This window comes from Glycine max, chromosome 17, assembly GCF_000004515.6.
Source record: "Glycine max cultivar Williams 82 chromosome 17, Glycine_max_v4.0, whole genome shotgun sequence".
NCBI lineage: Eukaryota > Viridiplantae > Streptophyta > Magnoliopsida > Fabales > Fabaceae > Glycine > Glycine max.
The window spans coordinates 5,620,499-5,644,853 of NC_038253.2; the positions used below are offsets into that span (position 1 = coordinate 5,620,499).

Below are 24,355 nucleotides of genomic sequence, written 5' to 3' on the forward strand. Positions count from 1 at the left end.
CAAAATGACACCCAACTCAATTCCTTTTTAGAAGAATAAATTGCTAATCGAAGGAACTCTAACATCATTTCATCCGACATATAATAAATTTCTTCTAACATACTCTCTCGGAAACACCAACAATTAAAATGAAAAGTAAAAAGCTGTACTAAGGATGTACTTGGAGAAAGATTACGGTATTAGAATTAGATCAGAGGCGCACGTATTCTTCTGCAATAAGCACAATGCTATCTCCCTATTCCATCATTATAACAGAAGCAAAACTAACTTCTATACATGGGGTTTCTAATTCTCACTTCTTTTTTCACGTTTGTCCATGAAAATGTCTCTTCTATTAGTTAATTTTTCAAGAAAAAATTATTAAGTAGAGTAGTTAATAAAGGTGTGAAAACTGTACTATATAATTTTATAAGTAAATTTTAACTAACAATAAAGATGTGTTACTAATATATTTCTCGAAAATTAATTAATCTCATACACTTGTATCAGTTTCAAAGAAGGATATTGCTTATTAATGTCCAAGGTTGGTAAGATATAGATGGTAGCAGTCAGCAGGCCTGATCCGTATTACATTTGTAGTCGGAGATAGATACTTGAGATGTTTGTACAAAATTCTATCGGGTAAAATACCAATAATCCTCCAAGTAAAGTCATATTAACTTACTTTCTATATATATAAAAAAAAGTCATATTAGCTTTAGAGAAACCACTATTACAATTTTTTATAGATTGTTTAACTACCTTATTTAATCCTTACCATTGCAGCCAAATCCATGTGTATCACGCATCTTCTATGGCCATTTCAGTGGTTTGAAATAGTAGTCATTGGTGACCTACAGAAAAGAAATTTATCATTTGGATTTACCCTTATTCAATTCATGAAGCTTTAATTATATTTTCACGATACCCTACCATTTTAAATCTTCGCGTTCATAGGTTGATTCATTTTAAATCTTCATTGTGTGCTTTAAAACTGTAGTTTATAAAATGTTGCTGAGTCCTTTCAGTCTCAAGTTGGATCAAATAAAAAAAAAAAAGGAGTAGGTGCATGCACCAGTTCCTAGGCCCTAGCTGCTCCTGTTCTTTATGCCACCGGAAAACCTTATATATCGATCAATAGAGACTGAGTTAGGTATCTATGCACATGATTAATTTATGCAAAACTACTGATTAATTATCTCGGTCTTTCAAAGAATCAAACTTTCCCAATTTTATTAAAGTGATGTTTTCAACACTTAAAATTTTTAAGTTGACACTCGTATATCAATTAACTTTTTTTAGGAAGAACGATTCTAAACAAGGATGCTAGAATTCAAGCCAGATTTCTTGACAAACTGACAATTAGAGAAAGAAAATTATAAATCATATAAATCACTTTCCGTCGTTGAAAATACATTATACAAACACATCCTTACCATCAAAATATGCTTCACACATCAATAACTACTGATACAAAGAGTCATATCATGTGTATATTTCTAGCCAAACTGAAATTTAAGTGATTAAATTAATTTATGTTTGTTTACTTCTTCTATTGATTTACTTTCCAGTTTTTGCATTTCAAGTTCTTTATTCTTATTTGCACTTCTTCCTTTAAGTTTCAAATTAATTATTTTCAATTCCCTGCAACTTTATTTACTTTTGTGAATCACATTAGGCTATTTACTTTCAATTGCCTCTTCTTCTACTCATTCAATTCCTACTTTAAATTTCAAGCAGTTTTAACACTCTGGCAAAGTTATTTTTTTAGAACATTTACTTGCTTTTCAAGTATATACTTAATTTGTTGCAATTTACACTACAAGCACTTTAAATTTCTGCAATATTAAAGTTTTAAGTTATTTTAAATTTCAAGTTGCTTTTAATTCCACTCTACATTTTCATAGTTTTCAATTTGAATACTTTCTTTTCATTTACACTTATTTTGAAGTTCATGTTTGCAATTTGATTGTTTTCTTTACATTTCATCAAAATTAAGTTTCATTTTCTTTCACTTTAGAATATTTCAGATTGTCTTGAAACTAGTTCAAGTTATAATTATAACTTTGAATAACCAAATTAGCATGGTTTGATTTTCATTTTAGACCAAATTGAAATTAATGTTTGTGTACAATTTACACATTTATTTAAATATAATTTTTATCCCTACTTTTTACTATTTGTCAAATTTTGTCTCTAATAAATTATTCTGACAGATTTTACACCCACTTTTAAAAATCTTGTAATTTTTTTTATATCTCTGTTAAATTCCAAATAGTACTAACACTTTGTTATTAAGTTTTTTTTCCCTTCTCTCAATGATTGTCTTTCTTCTTCTACGAGTCATAGCTACTAGGTTGAAGGATTATTAAAGCCTTAGAGGTTGCGATCCAGGTGAAGGGCCCTCTCGAGGTCTTTGCGTGTGTTGTTTACTTACGGGGCTGTAGGACACCAACATGTGGCTGCAAAAAATTCATTTTCGTTGTGTATTTCACTAATATACACAACATAAACATATTTTCATTGTGTATAGTACACTAATCAACAAAAACAGGTTTCCATCGGGAGTATTTCATAATAAAGGAAGAGCAAAAAGTTGGAGGTGAAAAGAGTAAATTAAGAGGTGCAATAGTAAGGCCAACCATAAACGGATTGAACATGTTGAGGCCCTTATGTAAACATAAGTGGCAAGTAGGCAACATCCGACAATTACTCAATGCACCCCCATTTTTTACTTAGTGCACCCCATAATTAAAAATTAAGACCCAAATAGATGTAAATATCCCTTCCTATCTCTCAGCTAACCCTAACACCCATTCTCTTTTTTCCTTCGTTATTGTCATCATCATCTGCGGTGTTCCCCCCACCCCCCTAAAGTAACAATCTAACGCATCACATCTTAGTAAAATGGATTAATCCAACTTAATCTACCCTCAACCAGTGGGGAGTTAGCCTCCCAATTTTTTTAAAAAAAATTTATAAAAAAACAGGTGACTCATAATTTAATGCACTAAATAAATAAAAATAAAATTATTCAAACATAAATATAATGTCACAATCATTTTATTAGTGCAATGTCACAATCATAAAGTTGATCATATATGTAACTTAATCAAAACCATAGCAGGTCAAACGGGATGACCTGTCCACTAAATTTAACCCATTTTGCCATCCTTATACATGCATATCTCAGTCTTGAAGATTTTTTTTTTAAATAAGCAAAAAAAATTCATTAATAAAACTGGTACCAGTGGTACCTTACAAACACATAATCTTAATAAAAATTACCCCACAATAGCAACCCGGTTAAGCGGTATTAATATCAATATTGATATAAATACCAATTAACCACAAAGCTAACCTGATGGGAATAGTTTGTCCCAAGCCTAACTACCCACCTCCCTAGTGCATCAAGACCTCACCAACATATTGGGCCAAGCCCATACATACTCGCCCACAAAATTCAGCGTAATGGCTATTTTCATGCAAAGAATTAGCAAGAAGAGCAGCAAATCTATAGTGAGAGATCTCATGAATTTTCTCTTATTAGTATCATAATCTTCTTTATCAAGTTAAGATAATAAGCATTAAGGTTCCATTTTAAAATTAAAAGCAAGGACTAACTAGCTCAGGAGTCAGGACACTAATATATATATTTTCGCTCACTTCGATTATAAGCGCCAAAAGAAACACAATACACAATCAATTTTGCTAGAAATTTTTAATCCTCTAAGTCATGTATATTCTTTGGGGGGAAAACACAAGAAACCATACTGAACCACACAAGAATTTCAAGTCACACTCATACTTGTGCACATTGTTAAATATGGAATTATGAAAAAGGTATATACATTTCTCAGTAACTAAAATTCGGTTTAGAAGATCTATTCTACCTGCCTATACTAATACCACATATAATCCTCTTTGTGGACATCTAATGATGCACCGAGTTAATTGATATCTGAGATTGTCATTCTGAATTCACTAGATCAAAACCAGAAGTACACCATTGCCTGTTCATGGAAATTTGGAAACCAATTATTTCAGAGGTGAAGAAGAATACAAATAACTCCATCATCAAATGTAATATTATCAAACAAAAAACTACTAGCCTTGATAAGGGAGAATCAAGTAAAGGAGATATTTGCATGCAACAGAAAATTCTTCTCAAAAGAAGGCAAAAAAGCACTATAGTATACATTACCTCTTGAAGAGGATCCAAACGATTATCCCTCTTATTACTCTTAGGTGGTGCTTTTTGGGTTTTCCAGCTTCTCATCTCTAACTCAATTAATTTTAGTTGACTGCATATGTCCTTCAACAACCTCAAATGCTCTTTCCCATTCACTTCATGCATAATCTCTTTCCTTGCATTGATTGTCTCCCTATCAAGCTGATCAATTCTCTGATGCAACTTTTGAAACTCAGCATGAGCATTGCAATCCCCTTCCATCCCTTCTTTTTTCTGCCAAACAATGGTCTTCATATCTTTGGTGCTAGGTATTTTGATCTCACGATTCCCTCTAAGCATGCTCTTAAGCTTGTCCATGTCATGTTTAACATGCAATTTGGCGGCTTCCTCAGACACCGAATCCGGTTTTGTCAATCTGTTATCTGCTTCTGAACTCCATCTCTCAAGTCTTCTCTTCCCATGTCCACTTGCTTTATGCTTTTGACTTGTTTGTGGGACTTCAAACACATCATGGACACTATTACCGGGGCATGAGGGAATAGCAACTGCTTCTCCATCTGATGTACCTTCACTGTGATTTACTTTATCTGAACTAGTAGTAGTAGGGGCTGCTACTCTATCTTTTAAGTCACAGGTTATCTTAGTGCTTGCTTGTGAAAACACTGAGCACGATCTCCCTCTTCTACTCCTCAATGTGGCACGTTTTTCTCCTCCTGATTCTTTGCAATCTGAAATCACTTTCACTTTTTCATCTAACTTTTGAATCTGGTCCCAGTATGCATCAAGAGTTCCATGTCCATAGTCTACCGATTTTCTTGGCAAATCGAAGCTTGGAGAAGAAACTTCTTGATCAGTATCACTCTCCAACATGTTAGGAACCATATCTGAAACTGGAATTGGAACAGGACTAGGTGATCTATCTCTCTTCCTAGCAGATCTCAAGTTATTCTTTAACGGAATTGGGGGCAGTGAACTTAGCCTTCTTACCGCGTTACTAGCATGACCATTTTCTCCATTATGTTGTTGATCATGTCTACTCAACAACAGGTCCTCATCGAATTCAAAATCACTAGCATTGAAATCAGACCCCAACGTGAGAAGTTTGTTCTTATAAGCCAGGGCTTGATACTCAAGAGAAGTAATTTCCATCTCCTTCTGATACATAAGCTCTTCAAAAACTTCAAGGCTGGCCTCAGCATGACCTATCTTCTCCTCTGCCATTCTCCTGTAGTGACTCGCTTCCATCTTCACCGCGGCCTTCTCCCCTTGCAACCGCACTATCATGTCCATGGCTTCACTGGCTGCGGTTGCTGAGGCTTCTCTTTCCTCATCCAACTCTGCATACAGCTTCTGCAGAAGTTGCTGTTGCGCACGGAGCGTCTCCTTCATGGCTGTTATATCACTTTCAGCCATGAACCAATCACTTATTCCTGAACACAACATAACAATTGCAATTTTATGATCACCATAGCATCAGAGAAACAACGGTTGGATATAATTTTTTTTTTTTTGTCCAAGTGATCAATTTCATCATTAAATGAACATGACGGTTCTAAGGTATGTTAGCATAGTAAATAGATAATATACATATAACCTACGAAGATGACCATAGATGTTTGGGGGAAGGAAAAAAAAATATCAAGTTTTGAGAGTCTATTCCATGAGTTATTAGTGGCTAAGAAACAATTCTTTGATATTTACATTCATTCACAACGTTTTATCAGAAAGTAGAACAAGGTTATATATATCTGGTGATCGCAAATAAATTGAAGCAAAGTAGAAAGAAAATCTAAAAAATAAACCTTTTCTTTGGTAAAAAACACAAATGCTTCAAGGAAATATAGAAAAAATCGTAAGAAAAATCGACATATTGGATAACCGCAAAAAACACAGGCACGCATTTCTAACAAGGTAAAGTATATTGAAAACCGAATCTACCTAGCAATTTTATTTTTTATTCTTTCCAAAGCAGAATCCTGTGTTTCTCTGTATCCATATTGGAAAAGAAAAGTTAATGGTTTTACAACACAAGCAAGGAAAAGAAATGAATCTCAAACCTTTGGGTGTTGGGGTTTCAGTTTTGCCGAGGAAGAGCAGGCAGTAACAGGACGAGCCCGAATTATGATGAAAAAAACGGAGAGTGAGTTTCGTTATGTTGTACAGTTATGGACAAAATCATGGTTGGTTAACGTTTGTGTCTTGGCATTATTGTGTTGCATTGTGTCTGGCTCAGGGGCTGATTGTTTGTTTCCATGTAGGCCCCTTTTTCTTTCTTTTCCCGCAATTGCCCGTCATGGATAGATAAGGTAGCCCCTTCTTTTCGTTTAGTATTTATATTTGTTTCAAAAGGTCGTTTCTTCATACTTTCCAACGGCTACAATGAGCCACAGCCACGACCCACCTGATGATGATGATGATGATTATAAAATTCTATATATAAATGAAAAAAAAAATACTTGGATACATAAATAAATCAAAATACTTGGTTTTGTGTCATCTTTATCCTAAATAAATTACTATATCTATTTATACTTATATGCAGATTGAGATAAAAGATCACATTCTTGGTAATGGTAAGGCTTTCTTTTTTTTTACTTCATAAGGCGTAAAATTCTAATTAATCAATTTGTTCCGTCAATCGAAGTATATATAAGCAGCTTTTTTTTTTTTTTTTGCTGAATTTATATATAAGCAGCTTGATACTGAACTTCTAATTTAATTATTTCACTTAACAAATTATTTCACATCTTTTTTTTAACAGAATTATTAGTTCACATCTTAAACACCATGTTACGGATATTTTCATTTGCCGTTGGTCCAATATTGAAAAGAAACTAGTTGTAACCCACGACATCAAAATAATTATATTTTTATTAGTATAACACGATTAATTAAATGATGTTATTAGTTACGTAAAAATGTGAAATGTTAGTGTATAACAAGTACGTGTCTATTTCGATAAGAATTGGCAAAACTTTGCAAATCATTAACTTTGTATGATTAATATATCAATGGATATTTACAAGTTTTTTTCTGGTCAGGACATATAATTTACCAATTTTTTTTGCCCATTATATTTCACAAATGCTAGTTTATCAATTTTTTCAGTCCATTATATTGAGATAAGTTTTATTTACTTTTTGGATCACAAAAAGAGAGTCTTGCAGACCCCACAAACTGATGACGGAAGCTTCTGCGATTAAATAATGATAATAGATAATGTATTGATAAAAAAAAAAAAAAAAAAACTAGTCAGGAACATGCTTAGAAGGTTTTTATTTCTTAATTAAAATAGAAAACAGGAGTTACATATTCGTAAATCAAAAGTTAAAAATTTAATACATATATTTAATTTATCCAATATTATGACCACTTGTTAATACTTAATTAATGTTTGAAATTCATTAGACGAATAAACCTGTTAACATTGTGATGCTATTGAAAATTACGTAGCTCTAATACTGTCGTTCTTATTTTATCGAATCCTCTGAGTGAGCGAATTATGCAGTAACTATGACATTGCTTATCGTAAAAACTTGCATTGCAAATTTTACCTGACAAGTGCTATGGGTATTTGTAAATATAATGAGGTATCAATAAATAAAGACACGAACTTACTTCAAAAACCTAAGTCGGTCACGAGAAATAAAATCTCCCAAATCTAGTTCATAACAAATAAAAATTATCAAGCATAAAAAAACTTCAGAGAAATTCAGTTTTGAAAGCATTTGTTAAACATTATATAATCCATAACTTTGTTTGCAGTAATTAATCACTGAACAAATAATCTTTTACCCATTAAGAGGAAGAACTAAATACCAGAACCAAGAACCTCCGTCATCAAACTGAAAGGGAAAGTTATCCTCAAAAAAAAGAAAAAAGAAAACTCAAAAAGGGAATTGTATTATCCTCACTCTAATCCACCGGAACCTCTACTTCCATCTTCAAACCCGAATTGCCAAGAATCTATCAGCAAAAGGGGATGGTCAAGCATTGTTCATATGAAAGATGGCAAACTAACAAATATCAAGCTAACAGCAGTGTTCAGTATGCATGGTGGAAAACCAGCATGGGTATGAAAATGTATGACCCTCAAACAATCATGAGCTAGAGTTCTGGGCTATGACACTCAGACAGTCATCAGTGTGAAAATGCAATATCCATTGGCCAAGACAAGCATGAGTTTTGTGCTAATTATGACCCATGGTCCAAATGAAGATATTACTGTTGGTTTAACACATTGGCAGGTGAAGATAAGAGACCTTGCCACTGCAAGCTAATATATATATGCAGTCAGATAGACAACTCTGCCTACTAATTAACAGGATAAATTTGACATTATCGATACATCATCATCGTTACTTAATTTCCTTCCTCAAATGTCTGTTCAAGTCCTAACTAGCATTAAAATCATATTCTGGTAAAAGCTTTCCATATCTTTGAAGTAAATGGTAAGATCATACTCCCTCCATCCCTAATTATAAGACACTTTCAACTAATTCTCGTCCCTTAAGAAAAATAGTTAACTTTGTTCTACTTCTACTTCGTACCCCATTACCCAGAGGCTCTTCGCTATGCGAAGGTATGGGGGAGGGATGTTGTACGCAGTCTTACCCTTGCATATGCAAAGAGGCTGTTTCCGGATTCGAACCCATACCAACAAGTCACCAAGGCACAACTTTACCGCTGATCACATTAAATCTGTCAATTATTTGTACTATCATTCCAAAATTATTTTTTTCTTATTTCTCTATCCACTTAATTGTTTTTCATTAAATGTTTGGAGAGGAAATGATTAAATAAGGGTATGTAGGAAAAAAAAAATAATTAATGCATCTAGAAATTAGAAAAGTATCTTGTAAAAAAGGACAAACAAATTTCTAAAAATGGTCTTATAATTAGGGATAGAGGGAATAATAGATATGAACGGACTCAATGCACTATCCCTTAGTTGTTAATTGCCTATCAAAATGATTATATAAATTAAACTAAAGATTTCTAGTGAAGCAAGTCAAGCTAATTTCAGTACCTTCATGAAGTCAGACAAGACTAATGAAGAATCCTTTGCATAGCCAGCTTCCTCAAGGACCTGTGTCAGAACGTCCTGTATGTACAAAGGAAAGAAAATACATCAGATGCTGTTGTAAGCAGATCACATCATCTTTCATTATCTTTGGCAACTGAAATGTGAAATAACAAATTAACAAAACTGAGATCCTCCAATAAAATGATCGTTTTCACTTCTCATCAATATCATCATTTACATATTTTCAACTACAAAACATACATGGATGCAATTCTATGCTTTTATATTTTTCATAAAAGAAATTATAAAGATGTCTTTGTCCTGGTAATATATACAAAAATAAAACTTGGAAGCTAGGAAACACTCTCTTCTTTACATTTTTAAAGGATGAAAAGTGCAATTAGAGCTAGAAGTTGAGAGCCTTGTAAAGTTTATCAAGCTTTCAAAAAAAGGTTTATCTCATCTCTTGAGGTTACATATTGTCTTTTGCTTGGTTTTCCAGCTTACGTGGCCCATACTCTTATCAACATCGGGTCTTGTTATTGGCACTGCTGATCGATTGAAACATTCAATTCCAAAACTTGGTTTCAAGAACAAAGGTGAGCAGTGGCAGGTCAAGTGTTTCCCCTGATATGACGTGGGACAGAATAATAAGTGAACACAAGCATTGTGTTTGGTATATGACTGGGAAGGTGACAGTGAAAGGCTAAGAGCCTCTAAGATTTGAGAAATGTTTGCACACCACATTAGTACAAATAATTACAAAAACATCATGTTAAAGCTTTCATTTTCTATACAATCAGTAAGACCAGAAAATAAAAGAATAAATAGTATATATACTTGTCATTGAATCACAAACTACATTAAAAGTCAAATCAATGATGACTTCTGATAGTTGGTAGTGTAAGACTTTGTATACTCACAGTGCATCGAAATGAAATTAAAAACAAAATGAAAACAACTTTGTAATTATTTGTAAAACCAACTTTTTGTCAAAGCAAACAAGCATTAAATTGTAATATATGGAGAGAAGAAAAGCAAAATTAAATAACAGGAGCAAAAGAAAGTAGTAATTATATAATGTGACCTCTCTCTGTTGCTCAGACATGAAGGGTCCACTCAAATCCCTTAAAGCCCTCAACATGTCATGGAAGGTAACTTTTCCATTGCAATCGGTGTCATAGACCTTGAAAATGACTACAAAAAAGAAGCAGAGTGAAATGATTTTGATATTGATATGTAGAGGAAAAAACCATGTGATAATTTTGATGTTGATATTGAAATTACGAGCTTACATTCAATTTTGTGGTGGAGAGTGGCACGGGGACTGAAGGCGGACAAGAAGGCCACAAATTCCTTGAAGTTCAACCCATCCAGCATCCTCAACAAACTCTGCAATATTAATAACATTAACACCTCAATTGAATTGAATCGTGAAAGAATTTAGAGCGAGAGAGAGAGAGAGAGACCTGAGAGAGAGGATTGACGGCGAATTCGGGAATGGAGAGGAATTCATCGGAAGGGATGAAACCGCAGTTGTTGCGATCCAGCTGACAGAAGCGTTGGTACAGAGAAACTATCTCCTGTTGCGTAACTAGACACGCACGCGCAGAAATCAAAGAGCGACGAATGAAGGAAGAAAATAGTAAAAGAGAAATGAAATTAGGTTACTTACAAGCGTTTTTGCAATGTTGCTGAACCTCTTCGATGTCGTATTGGGTGAGCATGGAGGATGTGTTGCCCATGGCTTCCTCTTCCTACTCAGACTGACTCAGTGACACCAAAACGACACGAGCATTGCATTGTCATTCGCCAACTGCCCAACAACTTTCTACTACCGCATAAATGAGTTTTGAAAAGGTCCATTTTGGCCCTGTGGAACCGGAACACATGTGTACGTATGCATGCACCTTCCATGTTCTAATCTATTCCAATTCTGGGTATGTTGTGGGCTCATATATCAGATCCAGCTTCAAAATTTGAAACCAATATATACTCCTATTATTTTCCTGGGGACTTACTTTTTGCACTCTTTTCCCCCCTATCCACACCTTTTTTTTTTAGTAAATTTAATTTTAACAATATTTTTAGTACTGATCACTTGTAAATCCAAAATTATATACTCTGCGTGATACTTTTAATCAGGGTGTGTCTGGTTGAAACTTTAAAGTTTAATTTCTTTTCCTTGTATTTTTTTGGTAAATATTCCTTTCCCTTGTATAACTGCATTTGACCAATAAAATTGTTGATTTGGATAATCTAATTTCAGAAGTTAATTTTTATATGTTTATAATCACTCCAATCAATATGAGGAAACAGCAGCCCATTTTCAAGGGACTATCAAATGACAAACGATTCAATGAATATGATAACTCATATCGCATCTTGCAAGTAAAATAAATTTAGTAATATTGTATACATAAAAGGTAACAGAGCAAAATTGATAGTGGATGGTATAAATGGTACTATAATTTCATAGCAGGCCTCAATTAATACCAATTTATTTCTCTTTGTTAATTGGAACCGACAGGGGTATCCAATGCAAATGTATACCTCCTCCTACGTAGAGAATTTAGAATCATGCAATTTTCTATTGTGGCAAGGACAAAAGCCATCATTCTGAATTATATGTACACAATATATAATTAATCAATAAAAAATTACATGGATTTGACACGTGGTACATAATGATAATGTCTCAAAGCAAATGCACAAGAGTCTTTGAAGTTTAACTAAACACCAGCAAATCTAAATTTGGAAAACAAAGAAAAGAAATCAGGGACCTAAAGAAACTGACATGTTGGACTAACAATATATAGGGCATCGAATGAGCATTGTGATTGTGTTTCCTGCTCCTTCACGTGTGATCGAGCACCAACAACGGGGCTGCAGCATTTGAAATTACTCTGATCAAATATCAATGGACTTCAACTTATAACTAACATAAGTTTCTTGTTAAGTTCCACTAATAAAGTTAATAAGACATTAATTCAAGAGACTTTTTTTCAGGGGTGGATCATAAGGATATGGGAGATATACTTGGTATTATCTCAAGTTTAGGTTTACTAGCAAAGGAAACAAAGTCTCATACTATTTGGGGCGCCATATATGCATCTTTGATGATGCAGATTTCTTTAAAATATCGGAGAATTTAACTTTGGTAAAGAAACGGTTTGAGGTTTAAATGACTTTTTGTTCCGTAATTTTATTAAATATTTAATTAATTTATCTAAAAAATTATAGTTTTGCAGAATTAATATTTTTTTACTTTATCTCCCACAAATTTTTACTTGGTCTTGATTTTTCCTCAGTGTTCCTCTACTTCCTAAAGAGTAGATAATTTGTATAAGCAAGTAAAGTGGAAATAGGGATATCAGATATGATCAAATAGCTTGTGAATTAATTGCTAATGCTATATTACAAGTAAAACCATTTGCAGTGAATCTACTTAATTTAATTCCCACCATTGGATCTTGGAAGTTTACTCGTATTAAAGCATCTGATTCTAATTAAAAAATAACTTTATTTTCTTTTTCTAATATGCAGATATAGATAATCATCAATGATGAACGATGAACAACGTAGGTTCAACTTTGGGATATCATCACTAACAATATTCAAAGTTTAGAGGCTTGTATGACCCATGATATGGAAATGAAAAAGTTAAGCATAAAAACAAAAGCATGAGCTGATATGAGAGATACGTGTCATGACTTGTCGGCGTTACTGCATGTGGTGACCATCACAAAGAAGAGAAAACCCCACAAGTTGCATGTGCCTTTAACGTTCTAATACAAATACTACTAATTTTTTGTTGCTAAAATTTGGAAAACAAGTACTGTGAAGCATTACATCGGAGTGAACAAGTGTCCACATTGCAGGCTTCACCCATATAATTAATAAAGTATTCATAATGTTATATGGCCTTAAAGTGAGACAAACGGTCGCTTTCCAGTGTTTTTGTTTAGTATAAATAATAATTAGTTTTTTTAATGTACTAACATGTATCTTAATGCTAGTCAAGTTGGATAAATTCAATGATAAAATTTATCTTTTGATTATTTAATATAGTTAAGTAATTAGTTTTATTAAAATTTTCATTTTAATTGTATACCACGACTTATTATATTAAATCGTATATGCGTAATTTGTTTATAATTTTATATAAAATTTTTAGAATAATACGTTTAATGCTAGAAATATTTACTTAGAACTTAGAAGTATTTATAAATAATGAATTTCCCGGAAAAAAAATAAAAGACTAGCACATTAAAACTTTCGGGCCTGGCCAGGTTCAGCCCATGGTTTTACACGGAGGTAATATAGTTATAGGTGGAGCTGATTGGACCCTTAAAAAAACGTGGAACAGTTTGCCTTTATGCTAGAAGTTGAGTCCTTATTACTTAATTTCTTTCAATAAAATAATAAAAATATAAAGTTATTAAATAGTCTTTATTAGTTTTGCGAAATCTGTCAATCTCTTAATTATTATAGTTCTATTTCTTGTTAATAAAAGTTTCTGCATAGGTCAATCAGCTGAAATAATATTTATAATTTTTACCATAAAAAAAATTAAAAATCCTTTTTTTCTTTACAAGAAACAATCTAATTTGGTCTAGAAAAAAATTATTAGACCTAATTTGATAAGTCTCATTGGCATTTTGCAGAAAAAAATTAAATATTTCTAATTTTATAAAAACGAAAGACATATTTTAATAAAAATACAAGAAGTCATGAGTATGAGTTGGAGCACGACTTTATATATATATATATAAAATCTTAAAATTATCAAAAAGAATAAAAAATAATAAAATCATATATTAAAACATGACTTTTAAATATAAAAAATCAGCTTATATGACTTCTTATTTATATGAAGTCATATTTTAAAACACAACCATTTTGATAAAAAAAATTGCCCCAGATTGATTAAAAAAAGCCCGCATGCTATTGTTTCTGAAAACCACGCCCAAACTGTAAAAAAAAATTACCAATTGTCCAACTGATCTGACTAGTTTTATGGAACATTCTCTTCCAAGTTCCAAGTGTACCATTATATAGATATATATAGAGTATAGACTCCACTACGTTAGCCATTGTAAGTTTGACACATCAACAAGCAACAAATGATGTATGAGGCGGCATTGGGTAATTTTGGTTGATGTCAAATGGTTAAAATAATCGTTTCTGCACTGAAGTAGTGTTACATCCGTATATGGAGAATAATGATTCAATGGACGTATAGAAAGATGTGAAAGAAATTATGAACTCAATATAATATGATAAAAGTGGTTGAGGCCTGTGAGAGATGGACGTGGTAGATGCTACTAAGTAAACGACCCAGCAACCATTGGCTTCCATTCAGAAAAAATTAAACAGAGAAAACAGACAAAGAAACTACCAAAGCTATTCCGGAAACTTTGATTGATGTTTTTGGACACAGAGGAAAAGACAAAGGTGGATAACTTAGTTGAGAGGAAGAAAATTTTCACTATTGCTGATGCCTGATAGTGACCCATTTTGATGTAAGCAATCATCTTCTTTTTGTAAAAAAACAAACAGCAACAACTCTGATATTAGATATGTAACTAACATGCAGCTGCCAGCAAAAAAATAATAATAATAATAATAATAATAAAAAAAAAAAATATATATATATATATATATATATATATATATATACGTACGTACAAGTGTATAATATATACTAATCAATAATGTAATGTAATTCAGTAATTGTACGTGTTACTGTGGAAGGCACAAGGAAAAACATCTTTCTTAACCTTGTTAAGTGCTAACTTCCTTTTTATGGTTATTAAGTGCTATTTAGATTTGTGCTAAAAAGAATCTTTCGACATAATTCAGACGGCATTTTATCATAAATTTCTATCAAGTGTTTTATGTAAAAGCATTTTATAATATATATATATATATATATATATATATATATATATATATATATATATAAATTAAACTTCTTAAAATATTAAATATTTCTACTCAATACACCCGAGTTACAATAAATAATTCAAATGAGATATAAGATTAGTTACCTGATTAAGAAGAAAAAAAGGAAAAAAATAAAGATCTTGGGTTTAAGATTTTTTTCCTAATAAAAATTAATAATAACAACAATTAATATTTATCGATAAAAAAATAGATAATTCAAAAGACAAAATTCAGAAGAAGAAAAAAGTTAGACTCGTTTGGAGTGAATTTTAGTTGAGTTTTAAAAAATTTAAAAATAATAACTAATTTTTAGTTTTTATAATTTAGTTTTAGTTTTTTATTTAACTTTTAGTTTTAAAATAAAATCATTTTAAAAGTTTACAATCTTATTAAAATTGGTTTAATAGTTTTTATGTGGGACAATCAAGAAGTGATGACAGTAATAATAATTATGTTAATTGTAATAATTACCGTGATAATGATATTAATAATAATTGTTATAAGGTCGGAAATAGTATTAATGATTATGATCATTATAATGATAATAATAGTAGCAACGAGATAAGAAAAAGTTGTTGTCAAATATAATAAGAGTTTGTTTTTTTTTAATTAAAAATTAAATTTTCAAAAAAAAATCTCAAAAATAAATGTAAAAATGTTTTAAAATTAAATTAAAAATTATTTAGTTCAAATTTTTTCAAACACATTTTATTTTAATAGTTGCATTTGAATAAAGAAATATATAAAGAAATGTAAGGAGTATAAATGATAAGAAATATATAAAGAAATTGGACAATTTTTTTTAACTATTAAAATGCCTTTTATTTTAAAATGAGAAAATAAAAAATGCACATGATATATTTTTTTATTTTCTCATTTTAAAATAAATGGCTAAAAAAATTAAAAATATTTAATACATTTATATCAGTTTATTTTTTTATTTTCGGGACAATAATTAATTATATGGTCTTTAAGTAGTTCAATAATGACAGAGATAAAGTCGCAAATCTTACGGGTGGTGATCTAAATGCAATTGAATTCTTAACTAGATCTCATTGGTTTTTTTGAAGATATTTGGGCATTGATTACCTCTGAAACAGATACACTTTTATTTGTTTCATTACTTTCTTTAAAGAATAGAGAGATTTTCTTTTTGATAAAAAAATAATATAAGAACAGAGGTGAGGGATCCTATCCTATCAAAGGGCTCTCATAGCCTCTCCAAGTTAATATATGCAGTTCTTAACTTCAAAAAAAAAATCCCCCTGAAATTTTTTGCCGTACAAAGTTTCCATGTTTGAAGTGAAACTTTAAGTCTTGAACTTATAAATTAGTAGCAGTAGTTTATTACATAAGTATTTTTAAATTAAATGAAATTCATAAATAAAAAAATCAAAGAGAAAAATATATTTCATCGTTAATAATAAATATTCTACAGTAGAAGGCATAGGAACCATCACAATCTCAAGTTGATGAGAAACAAGAAAATCCCAACGATGATAATGATGATATGAATTTAGATTTATTTATTATGACATTAAATGTTATTGATTTGTTTATTTTCTTTTATTTGTATACCTACTTTAGTTTTAATTATGATTTTGAATATTAATTGTTTTCATTTTTTATAATAAGCATATGTTTTCACTTAAATATTTGTTTATAATAATTCTTAGTGTATATTTTTTAGGTTGAATTAATCTGAAAGTTTTCTTACTTTTTATCAAATTTTTAAGGTAAGATTGTATTTTTGATCTCCTATTTTATTTCTAGTTTTAGATTTGATTATTCAGTAATTTAATTCACTAATTGGGTCATCTTAATGTTAACCAAAAATACAATTTTATTAATTTATAATTAAGTTTTTGAACTTTAGTTTTTTAATTGGTTTTCTTGTCTAATTGTCATAATGAAAACATTACACTTAATTAAAGGTGTAGACGGATGCTTATGGACTATATTATAAATATAATTGAATTAATTGTGAGAGTTTTTTTTTGGCAAAGTTTTAACAAACAATCTTAAGAAACTTGTGAAAAATATTTGGATTAAATTTACCTTTTTTTATTTTTTTTTCCTGTAAATGTTTATTAAGATATTTATACAAACAATACTGATTCGTCACTTGTCTTTAAAATGTAAGAAAAATGGGACACGGAGTAATAGACATTATATATTAGTATTTTGATTATTATTAAGCAATAAAATATGGTTATATTAAACAGAGAATGTCATAATTTTATAACTAATTTTTGAAAGGTCCTTATTTAATATTTTTTTTTCTTTTTCAGATTATCACTTTCTATTACTTAACTCTCTCTCTTTTCTTTTTTTTTTGCAGTGTTCTATTACTTAACTAATAGTAAGAGAATGTACAAATTCTATACATTATAATAATACCTTTTTAAAGTTTATATGCTTAACTTGTATGCTTATTTTCATATTTATGGGTTCATAAAAGGAAACTTTAAAAGTCAAAGTGGGAGTTTATAATAACAATTAATAATTCTTCTACTTCAGTTGCATTTACCAGCACAGGTGACCGTTTTATTAGGTGATAAGCCACAATTATTTCATAAAAAAACAAAACAAAAGAAAATGTTATACTCAATGAAAATAGTATCAATACGTCGAGAATTTGTTCGTATACATCATATCATTAGACAAATTATATATTATATCCCTTTTAGACAAATTCAAAGAATGATGAATACATGAAAATACCAAGACGGCGTAATGCGCCGAAACTTCTTCGTATACATCATATCATTAGACAGAATTATTGTCACGGAGTAATATTTAAATATCCTTGAATATATCCGATGAAAGCTAAGTGATCAATTCAAATTAAATTAAACTTTTTTTTATAAAAAAAGTCGTAGGTGAACCAAGTAATTGATTAAATCATCTAAATAAAGTACAAGTACTTGATGTTAAGCTTTTAAAACAAACAATATGACAATTAAATATTTGAGAAAAAGAAAAAAGTTTTCTAGGTTCTAATTTTAATGGAGTCAATACCAAAAAACAGTAGTCAATTTTTGGATAGAAATATAGATGAACGAATAATTGACCTTGCGTTCTTAGAATGGTTAACATTGTAAACCATTAGATAGAACATGCATGTACTTTTAATATTAAAATAATAGAAGGTTAGTTATATAAAAATATTAAAATAATATAATAAAATAGCAACAACAATAATTACAGCATAAGAACCAAGAGGCAAGAACAATTAAAAGTAGGTGGCGCGAAAGCAACCGTCCCTACTTCTCCCTCCTTTTCCCCAACTGAAACCGTTCTCTCATATTCCCTTTAATTTTTATTCTTTTTAATTGGAAACTTCTCCAGTAACACCGAAAATTTCCAATTTCTTTTAATCTTTTTTTGTTTTTTTAATTCTCTTCCTCGCTTTCCCTCTCTGCTTCAAAATCACGAAACTGCCATCGCCGGCGCCGGAATCTGATTCCTCTTTCCGTTTTTTTTTTCTTCGTTTAGCGTTCTCTCGCGTCGATTCGTGGTTCTATTGATGCGTTTTCGTTTTAACTCCCTTCAGTAGAAGGTGTGAATCTCGTAGTAATTGAGTCAATTAGGTTATTATGCGGTTACAATTTCGTTTCTGATCGATCAATAAATTTAGTTTTGAAACATTTTACTGCTGTTGCGTTTTCTCGAAAATCTCGAAGGCTAGAAACTCGTTTGTTGTTGATTCATTGAAGGACTAGTGTTGTTTCAGAGCGGTTGCATGAACAGTGAAACACTTAAACGTGTCTTGAGTGAGCGAGACACGAACCTGCCAATGCATACATCTGTCATGGATCTCTGTTCTGAACCCTTTGTTTCTTTCAGGTAAAAAAGAGTTTTTCTTTCTTTCCTTGGATTTCACAGATATTCCTTCACATCAGTCAAAATCCAAATTACTACTGCATTAAATATCATTTTTTAATTAAAATTTATTTTTTTTAAAAAGTTTGCAGGAAACAATGTCTCCGAATCATGTTAGGTTTTCACAATAGTTTTATGGGGATGGACAATGATCGTCCATGCACGTGGACCTCCTTGTCTTTGCCCATAACCCAAACAACAATACCACCATCGAAATCAAACTTCAATTAAAGTGAGCAAATGTATATACAATATTATTCTGTGTAGGCAGTGTAGCATACAAAACAAAAGAGTCCACATTGAAAATTCTGTCTGCAAGTTTTTAGAGGAAACTCATCAAAGTGTGAAACATTATTATCATTGTGGTATGATAATTAAAGCTTCAATTGAGTTTAACTTGGTGTGTAAGTGTATTTGTGTGTGTGTTTGGGAAGAGTGGGAGAGTATTGTAATGTAAGAGAGATCAGATGCTTTTTATTTTTTATTATTGGGTATGCAAGTTATTGCATCACTTTCATTGAATTCCCTTTCATGAAAAGGAGCTGGGAGAGAGAAGAAGTTATAGGACAGAGTAGGTTTATGTGGAGTGAACCCATTGCCAGCCCACTAGACCATGGCATTCTCGTGAGAGAGACAAAAGGGGAAAAAATTAAGGCCCTCTCTTCTCTTACCCTACGCACTTCCCCTCTCTTATCCTGCGCACTCTATTATTCCCATTGATTCCACTTCCCAGTAGTTAGTATCCCAAATTTCCGAGGGGACCCCCATCCCCGGCAATTCAACCTTTTTTTTTTCTTCAGTTAAACCGTAACCAACAACAACGTTTTCATGATAAAACGTTAAATGTACGCTGAGACAACTTCCGCGAGTTTCTCTCACCCGTTACACCAAATGGTGTTTCCCCTCTCCATATTCTTCTTGCTGTGTCCTGATCTTGTTGGATTCGGGCCTTTTTCTATGAATAAAACATACCCACTTGCGTTTATTGCCTGTGATTCTCAAATTCCTTGTCCAACAGATCTGAGTCTCTGTAAAGATGTGCGCTTTTCTTATTTCTTCCCTTTTCCTTTTTTGATTTGGGGGGGGGGGGGGGGGTTATTCTTTGCTTTTCTTTAGTTTCCCAGTCTGTAGTAATGTAATGTCTTACTTTATCTTCATTTGTGGCAGATTTATTGCAGGGAAAAGGATCTTCTTTCTGGATAATCTGTGCTGTCCATTTATTCCATTGAGTGCAGCACTCATGATTGCCAAACATCCAATAGCTGCTAAGTTTGATTTAGCTTTATGAGAACTTCCATCAATGTGGTCTAATTGGGATAGAGTGGATGGATGTATGTGAGTCAGAGCAAGCATTAAGGAAACACAGAACTAGAACAAGACAACCCTTGGTTCCTGCTGAAAAAAACAATGCAATCACCACCACCAGACGCTCAGGGACAAGGGAAATTACTTCACGGTATAGGTCGCCTTCGCCTACTCCGGCAACTCCATCCGGTCCTCGTCGATGTCCCTCTCCAAGCCTCACAAGGGCAACGACACCTGCATCATCCAAATTGTTACCCAAAAGAGCTCAATCAGCAGAGAGGAAGAGGCCTGCGACTCCACCTTCCCCACCAAGTCCTTCCACACCTGTCCAAGACTCATCAATAGATGTGCATTTATCATCCAGAAGGGTGTCTGGTAGCAGAATGCCAGAGGCCCTTTGGCCTTCCACGATGCGAAGTTTGAGTGTTTCTTTTCAGTCAGACACTATTTCCATACCTGTTATCAAGAAGGAGAAGCCAGTGACTAGTGCTTCTGATCGTACACTGCGGCCCAATTCAAACGTGGCTCACAAGCAGGTTGAAACACCAAATGTAAGAAAGGCTACTCCAGAGAGAAAGAGGAGTCCTCTCAAAGGGAAGAATGCCTCTGATCATACCGAGAATTCGAAACCCGTTGATGGTTTGCATTCTCGATTGATAGATCAGCATAGATGGCCAAGCAGAATAGGTGGGAAGGTATGTTCTAGTGCATCAAATAGAGGTATTGATCATGCTGATAAGACAACCAGAATGTTGAACTCTTCTGTTCTGGGAACTGGTGTGTCTTCACTGCGAAGATTGTCTTTACCAGGTGAAGCAAGAAGGCCCTTGCAGAAAGCTTCTAGTAATGGTGCAAGGCTAATGTTGCTTGTTGAAAGTGGTAGAATAGTATGCGAGGCGAAACCGGTTGATGACAGTTTTCAAGTACTAAGACCTCACAAATTTGTTCCAGCAATAACATTGGATAAAACAGGATTAGCAGCAGCTGGAGTTAGATCTCAGTCCTTGTCAAATCCAGGATCACGGCTACCATCACCCAGTAAGACCTCAGTGTTGTCCTCTAGTAGTTCAAGAGGTGTTAGTCCATTGCGGTCAAGGCCTTCAACTCCTCCTAGAGGGGCTAGTCCATCTCGAATAAGGCCAGCCAATTCATCCAACCAATCCAACAACGCAATTTCAGTTCTCAGCTTTATTGCTGATTTTAAAAAAGGAAAAAAGGGTGCAGCCTTCATAGAAGATGCTCACCAATTACGACTTCTCTACAACAGGTACTTGCAATGGAGATTTGTCAATGCGCAAGCAGAGGATGTATTTTACATCCAAAATGTAACTGCGGAGGTATGACTCACTATCTTTGAATAGCTGGTTTACTCTTTTTAGTGTAGTTCTGCTTTACAGAAGATTGTGTATAGCAAATCATTTTACAAGAACTTGTTCAATGGTTCAGAAATCACTGTACAACGTATGGCACACTACTTTGTCTATATGGGAATCAATTATCAGGAAGAGGATCAATCTCCAGCAACTGCAGCTTGAGCTGAAGCTGAATTCTATTTTGAATGATCAAGTAATACTTCTCTCTTGCCTGAAATACTTATGATTCTATTCTTTGTGCCATCTATTATTGTCGATGATACATTACAATTACCTTTTTTTTTCTTTCTTTTTTTCGATTTTCATTTTTGGTAATTTAACTTGAGATATTTATTTTGAAGTTTATAAATGAGGCAAATATACTCAGCAAGATGTTGGCCCTACATATTGAGAAGTTACGTTTAATTGTTTATGCTGGTCTGTCATAACATGTTATTCATAACTCATATTAATGATGGATATGATTATAAGTCATGTGAAGCTATTTTCTTATTTAAATGATTCAACTTTCTTTTGACACTTAGTGATACTTCTTTTTTAAATTGTGGTCCTTTTACAATTAATGACACAGATGGCCTACCTTGATGACTGGGCTGTACTTGAAAGTGATCATATTGATTCCTTATCCGGGGCTGTAGAAGACTTGGAGGCGAGTACTCTTCGTCTTCCTCTAACTGGAGGGGCAAAGGTATGTGTGGTGGTTTCTGTGTCTTTTTGGTTCAATGCGTGCAAAGAGACACTAACATCATTACTATGTTTACACTTTTACAGGCAGATATTGAACATTTGAAGCATGCTATCTATTCAGCTGTTGATGGCATGCAAGCAATGGGATCTGCTATCTGCCCTTTGCTGTCACAGGTGTGTTACTTATTTAGGAGTTCTACTGGTTTGAGTTAACTCACATTAATTGTCACACTGGCACTTGCTATTTTATAGGCCAACACATTTAGTATCAAACTTTTTTTCTTCTATTGACTGTATGTTTTTTCTTCCTTATTATGATTTTCCTTTTTGATTCAATGGTAAATCCCTAAAGTGTCAAGGCTGACACCATGTTTTTTTGTGTCCGAATAGGTGGAGGGCATGAATAATTTAATTTCTGAAGTTGCTGTTGTATCATCTCGGGAAAAAGCCATGCTTGATGAATGCGAAGCGCTACTGAATTTTGCGACAGCTATGCAGGTAGGAGCCATGATATATGGCTTAAGAACTTGAGTTATGCACAACAAGTCTCTTGATTTGTTATGTTGAGAACTAGCATAAATTAGTAGGAAATAAATTCCACTTGCATTTATCACATTTTACACGAAGTTTGATTTTATTTTATCACTTATGGCGATTAATGGTTAAGAGTCATAACTAGTAAGTGATTATCTACAAGAACCTTGGTTGATCATAAATTAGTGCAATTTTCTTACTTAGTCACTGCTATTTATATCGTGGGGCCTTCCTCTTTGGTGTATCTTTATTTCCTAGTCTAGTGAATGATGGTGTCAGCACAGCATAAGGAAAGTGGAAATTGTGGCCATCGAGTTTCCTGTTTTTGAGCTGTAGTCCCTATTATTTCATTGAAGTAATGAATAAGTTGTTGAGGAAAGTAGGGCATGTCATTATGTCAAAATGCTTCTGACTTCTGAGGGTCAAAAGTTTACACCTCTTTTCAATTTTCGTAAAATTCCCGAGGAACTTTTTTCTTCTGACATGTAAAGTGAAATTTTATAGCTCTTTGCTGTACTGCCGTTTAATATCTCTGACAATCATTGAAGTTGATTAAACTATCTCATAAAAGTTGTTGGTGATGAATGTCTGGAGGTGTAAGCGCAAAATTTGCGACCAGCTAATGAATGTCTTGGCAACGAAAATATGTGTACGACTAATCAACCAAGATACGTGGCTTAAACAATCAACCATAATCTAGTTTGCCAGTAGTATAAGTGTTGGGGTTACATTATCAGTAGATGTTTTTATTAGAGAACCATGTCATGATCTTCAGTTGAATATTGCCACAAGTATGACATGTGTTATGGTTGCTTTTTCCACCAGAATAGAGAAGTGGAAAAAAGAGGCTAATGTAGACAAATATCTGTGACAAATTTAGGTTGTGAGTTGAAGTAGTTGCATGGAATGTGCTTCCTCATGACCACCCTTGTGTTAGTTTCTAATTTTCAATATTATTTTTTGGCGTAAACAGGTTGAGGAATATAGCCTTCGGACGCATCTCATGCAGATCAAGCAAGCTTTTGTGGTAAATAAGTAACCAATCTCAGAAATTCAAACACGCATGACTCTGACTTGCTTCTATGCTAACAAGAAAGTCTTTTGTGGCTAGCTGCAGCCAAATTCCGGGAAACTATAATTTCTGAGACGTTACAAATGATTTACTATATTTAAAAGATTCTTGGGAATGTACGGCTGAAACTTCAAAGAATCAACACCCAAGATTCTTTACCCATTGTAAATTTTTTGTTATAGGCTTCTTTTTTCCCCCTTCCTCAAATATGTTGCAATTATTTTTCCATTATCTTCTTTTTTCTTTCTAGTCAATGCCGGTGGCCTAAGTCTTCCACTTGTAATTTTTGTATCAGGCAAATGAAAAGAAAATGCAAACGAAAGCAGCAAAGTATTTCTTCCACATTTACAATT

General features: G+C 32.6%; 3 protein-coding genes across 8 annotated transcripts; 1 reads left to right on the forward strand and 2 right to left on the reverse strand.

Annotated features, from left to right (window-relative positions):
• Nucleotides 1–3,787: 3,787 nt before the first annotated feature.
• Nucleotides 3,788–7,753, reverse strand: LOC102670106 (uncharacterized). Its single transcript, XM_014770058.3, has 3 exons — nucleotides 6,229–7,753; nucleotides 4,184–5,601; nucleotides 3,788–3,992 (listed from the first exon to the last, which is right to left on the reverse strand). The coding sequence occupies exons 2-3, from the start codon at nucleotides 5,582–5,584 to the stop codon at nucleotides 3,969–3,971; spliced, it is 1,425 nt and encodes a 474-aa protein (XP_014625544.1). The 5' UTR covers nucleotides 5,585–5,601; nucleotides 6,229–7,753; the 3' UTR covers nucleotides 3,788–3,968.
• Nucleotides 7,754–7,833: 80 nt separating this feature from the next.
• LOC100305475 (calcium-binding EF-hand family protein) lies at nucleotides 7,834–11,022 on the reverse strand. Its single transcript, NM_001248991.2, has 6 exons — nucleotides 10,873–11,022; nucleotides 10,667–10,791; nucleotides 10,493–10,589; nucleotides 10,285–10,394; nucleotides 9,201–9,275; nucleotides 7,834–8,137 (listed from the first exon to the last, which is right to left on the reverse strand). The coding sequence occupies exons 1-6, from the start codon at nucleotides 10,940–10,942 to the stop codon at nucleotides 8,087–8,089; spliced, it is 528 nt and encodes a 175-aa protein (NP_001235920.2). The 5' UTR covers nucleotides 10,943–11,022; the 3' UTR covers nucleotides 7,834–8,086.
• A 7,359-nt stretch (nucleotides 11,023–18,381) lies between these two features.
• LOC100794551 (AUGMIN subunit 8) lies at nucleotides 18,382–24,350 on the forward strand. Of its 6 annotated transcripts, XM_041011085.1 has the most exons (9): nucleotides 18,382–18,995; nucleotides 19,117–19,263; nucleotides 20,199–21,673; nucleotides 21,783–21,902; nucleotides 22,281–22,397; nucleotides 22,481–22,570; nucleotides 22,787–22,894; nucleotides 23,904–23,957; nucleotides 24,048–24,350. In XM_041011085.1, the coding sequence occupies exons 3-9, from the start codon at nucleotides 20,357–20,359 to the stop codon at nucleotides 24,066–24,068; spliced, it is 1,827 nt and encodes a 608-aa protein (XP_040867019.1). In that variant the 5' UTR covers nucleotides 18,382–18,995; nucleotides 19,117–19,263; nucleotides 20,199–20,356; the 3' UTR covers nucleotides 24,069–24,350. The 6 variants fall into 6 exon arrangements, 5 of the variants coding, with proteins under 5 accessions (XP_040867019.1, XP_040867018.1, XP_040867021.1 ...); XM_041011084.1 differs by lacking the exon at nucleotides 19,117–19,263; XM_041011086.1 differs by lacking the exons at nucleotides 18,382–18,995; nucleotides 19,117–19,263 and adding an exon at nucleotides 19,271–19,396.
• Nucleotides 24,351–24,355: the final 5 nt, after the last annotated feature.

What these genes read in the sequence shown, in the direction of transcription:
- LOC102670106 (XM_014770058.3), bottom strand. Translation starts at nt 5,584, where the DNA reads ATGGCTGAAAGTGATATAACAGCCATGAAGGAGACGCTCCGTGCGCAA. An exon ending in GTTTGGATCCTCTTCAAGAG is followed by an intron (nt 3,993 to 4,183) that starts GTAATGTATACT and finishes TTCCATGAACAG; the next exon opens with GCAATGGTGTACTTCTGGTT.
- LOC100305475 (NM_001248991.2), bottom strand. Translation starts at nt 10,942, where the DNA reads ATGGGCAACACATCCTCCATGCTCACCCAATACGACATCGAAGAGGTT. An exon ending in CCGTCAATCCTCTCTCTCAG is followed by an intron (nt 10,590 to 10,666) that starts GTCTCTCTCTCT and finishes TTAATATTGCAG; the next exon opens with AGTTTGTTGAGGATGCTGGA. An exon ending in TGTCTGAGCAACAGAGAGAG is followed by an intron (nt 9,276 to 10,284) that starts GTCACATTATAT and finishes TTGTACATACAG; the next exon opens with GACGTTCTGACACAGGTCCT.
- LOC100794551 (XM_041011085.1), top strand. Translation starts at nt 20,357, where the DNA reads ATGGATGTATGTGAGTCAGAGCAAGCATTAAGGAAACACAGAACTAGA. An exon ending in ATTCTATTTTGAATGATCAA is followed by an intron (nt 21,903 to 22,280) that starts GTAATACTTCTC and finishes TTAATGACACAG; the next exon opens with ATGGCCTACCTTGATGACTG. An exon ending in AGATCAAGCAAGCTTTTGTG is followed by an intron (nt 23,958 to 24,047) that starts GTAAATAAGTAA and finishes GGCTAGCTGCAG; the next exon opens with CCAAATTCCGGGAAACTATA.